The 3,086-nt window shown below is 37.0% G+C and overlaps 1 protein-coding gene across 1 annotated transcript in view; it reads left to right on the forward strand.

Annotated features, from left to right (window-relative positions):
• Positions 1-620: 620 nt before the first annotated feature.
• Positions 621-3,086, forward strand: part of LOC110106609 (calmodulin-binding receptor-like cytoplasmic kinase 2) — an 11,744-nt gene continuing 9,278 nt past the window's right edge. Inside the window, exons 1-5 of the mRNA XM_028693474.1 lie at positions 621-1,039; positions 1,102-1,182; positions 1,256-1,424; positions 1,516-1,605; positions 2,931-3,080. Of these exons, the coding sequence (XP_028549307.1) occupies positions 1,004-1,039; positions 1,102-1,182; positions 1,256-1,424; positions 1,516-1,605; positions 2,931-3,080 (526 nt within the window). The 5' untranslated portion in view covers positions 621-1,003. The remainder of the gene's footprint in view (positions 1,040-1,101; positions 1,183-1,255; positions 1,425-1,515; positions 1,606-2,930; positions 3,081-3,086) is intronic.

The raw sequence follows: 3,086 nt of genomic DNA on the forward strand, positions 1-3,086 counted from the left end.
TTCTTTTAAGCGCATGCCATAGCAACCGGCAGTTGGTGGGCGAATTATTACGTCCGATCTGACCGGACGTCCAGACACCCAATCCAGACCCTCCACGTCACCCGAATACATTAGGTCCCGGTGTATTTTGGTGATGTGGCACATCTGGATTGGTGCCCGGACAAATCTGGACACCGGACGTAATAATTTTCCCAGTTGGAAAATTATTATGTCCGGTCACCGGACATCCGTACACTCAATCCAGACGCGCCACATCACCCTAATACATTGGGTCCCGGTGTATTTTGGTGACGTGGCGCGTCTGGATTGAGTGTCGAAACGAATATGGACAGTCCCTCTTCCAATCTCCTTCCAACAGGCAGCCGGTAGCGTCGAAACGAATTTGGACGGCCCTCTCGGCCTGCGGCTTTCGTTTGGAACAGCTTTCTTCTTGCTTTCTAAGGTTTCCTTTGGGACGGCTTTCAGCTTTGTAGCACATAAAACTGTTTTAATGTCAGTCCCAAATGAAGACTAAAGCAACTTTCTAGCATAAAAATATTTTGAAAGCAATGAAAAAATAGTTGCCAAAAGCTGTTACAAATGAAGCCTTAAGCCTAAGGCTTGTTTGGGACAGCTTTTTTGTTGTTTTCTAATACAGTTTTTTAGTACAAAAAATTATTCTAAAAAACTATTTTAAGAAGCAGTACAAAAGCTGTCCCAAAGTAAGCCTTAATGTTAGTTAGATATAAGTTATAAGGCTACTGATTATGATTAGTTTTATACTAGTAAGCCTTATATCAAAGCCAACTTAAGCATTCTGTTCGTCTTGTTTAAATTCACAAAACTAGTGATTGCTTTAAAATTTCTACAAATTTATCTTTTGAAATCAATTAATATAATAAAGTGTAGTCCACAGAGGTGTTGAGATTAACTGTATTTGATTCATCATTGCTAGCCACATTTTCGGGAAGCAGCCATGGTGGATCCCAAGGAAGCAGGATGAGAAGTTCAAGTAGAGGATTGTATGCCACAGGATCTAATCCATCCCAAAAACAACCTGGTAATAAAAAATTTACTTTACAGGAGATTTCTAAAGCAACTGAGAACTGCTCCTCTCTTAAGATTGGGGAAGGAGGATTTGGGACAGTTTACAAAGGAAATCTTGATGATGGAACCGTCGTCGCAGTTAAACGCGCCAAGATGGTGAGTTGGTGAGATCCTTACCTTATTTTGTTGTGAAGAAGAGCTTCTGTTTTTACTGCAATCTTATTCACAGGGAGTCCGCGATAACTGTCGGAATATGGAGTTCCAGACTGAGATAAAAACCTTGGCTCGTGTAGAGCATTTCAATCTAGTCAGGTTCATTGGATATGTAGAGCAAGATGGAGAGAAAGTAGTAGTTGTTGAATATGTACCTAATGGAACTCTGAGGGATCATCTCGATTGTGAGTTCTATGGAATACCTCTTATCCTGAAGTTGCTTTGCCTATTCTGAGCTCATCAAATTTCATGAATGACATGCTCTTGGTTATGTAGGCTTACAAGGAAAGCCTCTTGATTTTGCTGCACGTCTGGATATTGCAATTGACATTGCTCATGCTGTTACTTACCTCCACATGTATACAGGTGATGATTTGTTAGATATTAAAATGTGCTATTCCTTGTACAAACATACGGCTATAATTTCAAAAATTTAGTTTGTGTTCTACGGTGAGATTCTAAATCAGCTTTTCAGAAACCAAATTTTTTACAAAAAATCTGACAACTGTGTTAGTTGTTTCATAAGAGGATGTTAATTTTATTTTTCACTTAATTAGTTGGATTAAAACTATGCATTCTTAGTTTCTAATTAGATTAATGTTGTGGGTATTACTTGTAGAGAGAGAGGGGGTGAGGATGGAGGGCCGGAGACGGTTTAAGAAAGAAAATGAATATGTCAAAAACAATTGAAGATGAAAATTAAATCAGCCGCACCCACCTTGTTATCATGCCATATTATCAAGAAGAATTTATCAGAAACATACTCCAATCCATTAAAATGTAGAATTGGTTTTTTAATCTTCCACGTCTTAAACAACATTCAAAACAGTATTTTTCACACAAGATGAGAAAATGAGAATCAATGGTGTAGATTGGCAATCATAGTCTTACTTAAACTTTCTATCTTTTCTTATTCTAATCTCATTAAGAGTTTATTGTTAGCTTATTATTAAAATCATTGAATTGTGCAAGAAGAGAGATTAAGACTAGGCAGACAAGAATGCCACAAGAAAATTCTAATTTTAATGCCCTCAATCTAGTAACAAGATTACATTTCAAAAATATACCTCATGTTCCATTTATCTTTATATCAATTGAAACATGTTTACTAAGAATTATATTTCTTTCGACCTTTTTAGAATCTACAAATTTGTCGGCTATTTAGCATAGAAATTGGAGACTCAAAGATCACACTATAATAAAGTCTATCTCAATTTGTGCCAAAAGATCTGGAGAAACAAAATGCCTCCAGTAGGTCTAGTCCGAATTATTCCACAGTGGAGCAAATAACATGAGACTGGGTGAAGGTGGGGATCGTTTTGATCTTGAGTTGATATTTTCTTGTCAACTTGTCACAAACCATTCAATCCTTACTGAGATCTTGGACCAGAATGAAATTCGTTGTGTGACTTGATCAACATGACCCAGCGAACATGCGGACATGATTGATGAACTTGCATCTTCACAAACTGCCCTGTTAAAATCTCTTGAACATAAGTAGAGAAGTTCTGTTTTGATTTATTTCTTGGTCACAGTTATTGCTATATTTATCTAGTTTTGAACCTTCAAACATATTCTACAGGCATCTTTGAATCCTTTGATAGCTAGACAGTTCTTATGTATTCTCTATTATGACTCTTTTATTCTCTTAAGAACATTCAATAAAGAACAGTTAATCTTTCTCTGTGCAGATCACCCTATTATCCACAGAGATATTAAATCATCCAATGTTCTTCTTACAGAAACACTACGTGCTAAGGTTACAGATTTTGGATTTGCTCGCTTTGGTATGAATGAAAGTGAAGCTTCGTATATTACCACCCAGGTTAAAGGGACTGCAGGTTACT

The sequence above is a fragment of the Dendrobium catenatum genome, unplaced genomic scaffold, assembly GCF_001605985.2.
Source record: "Dendrobium catenatum unplaced genomic scaffold, ASM160598v2 fragScaff_scaffold_292, whole genome shotgun sequence".
Taxonomy (NCBI): Eukaryota; Viridiplantae; Streptophyta; class Magnoliopsida; order Asparagales; family Orchidaceae; genus Dendrobium; species Dendrobium catenatum.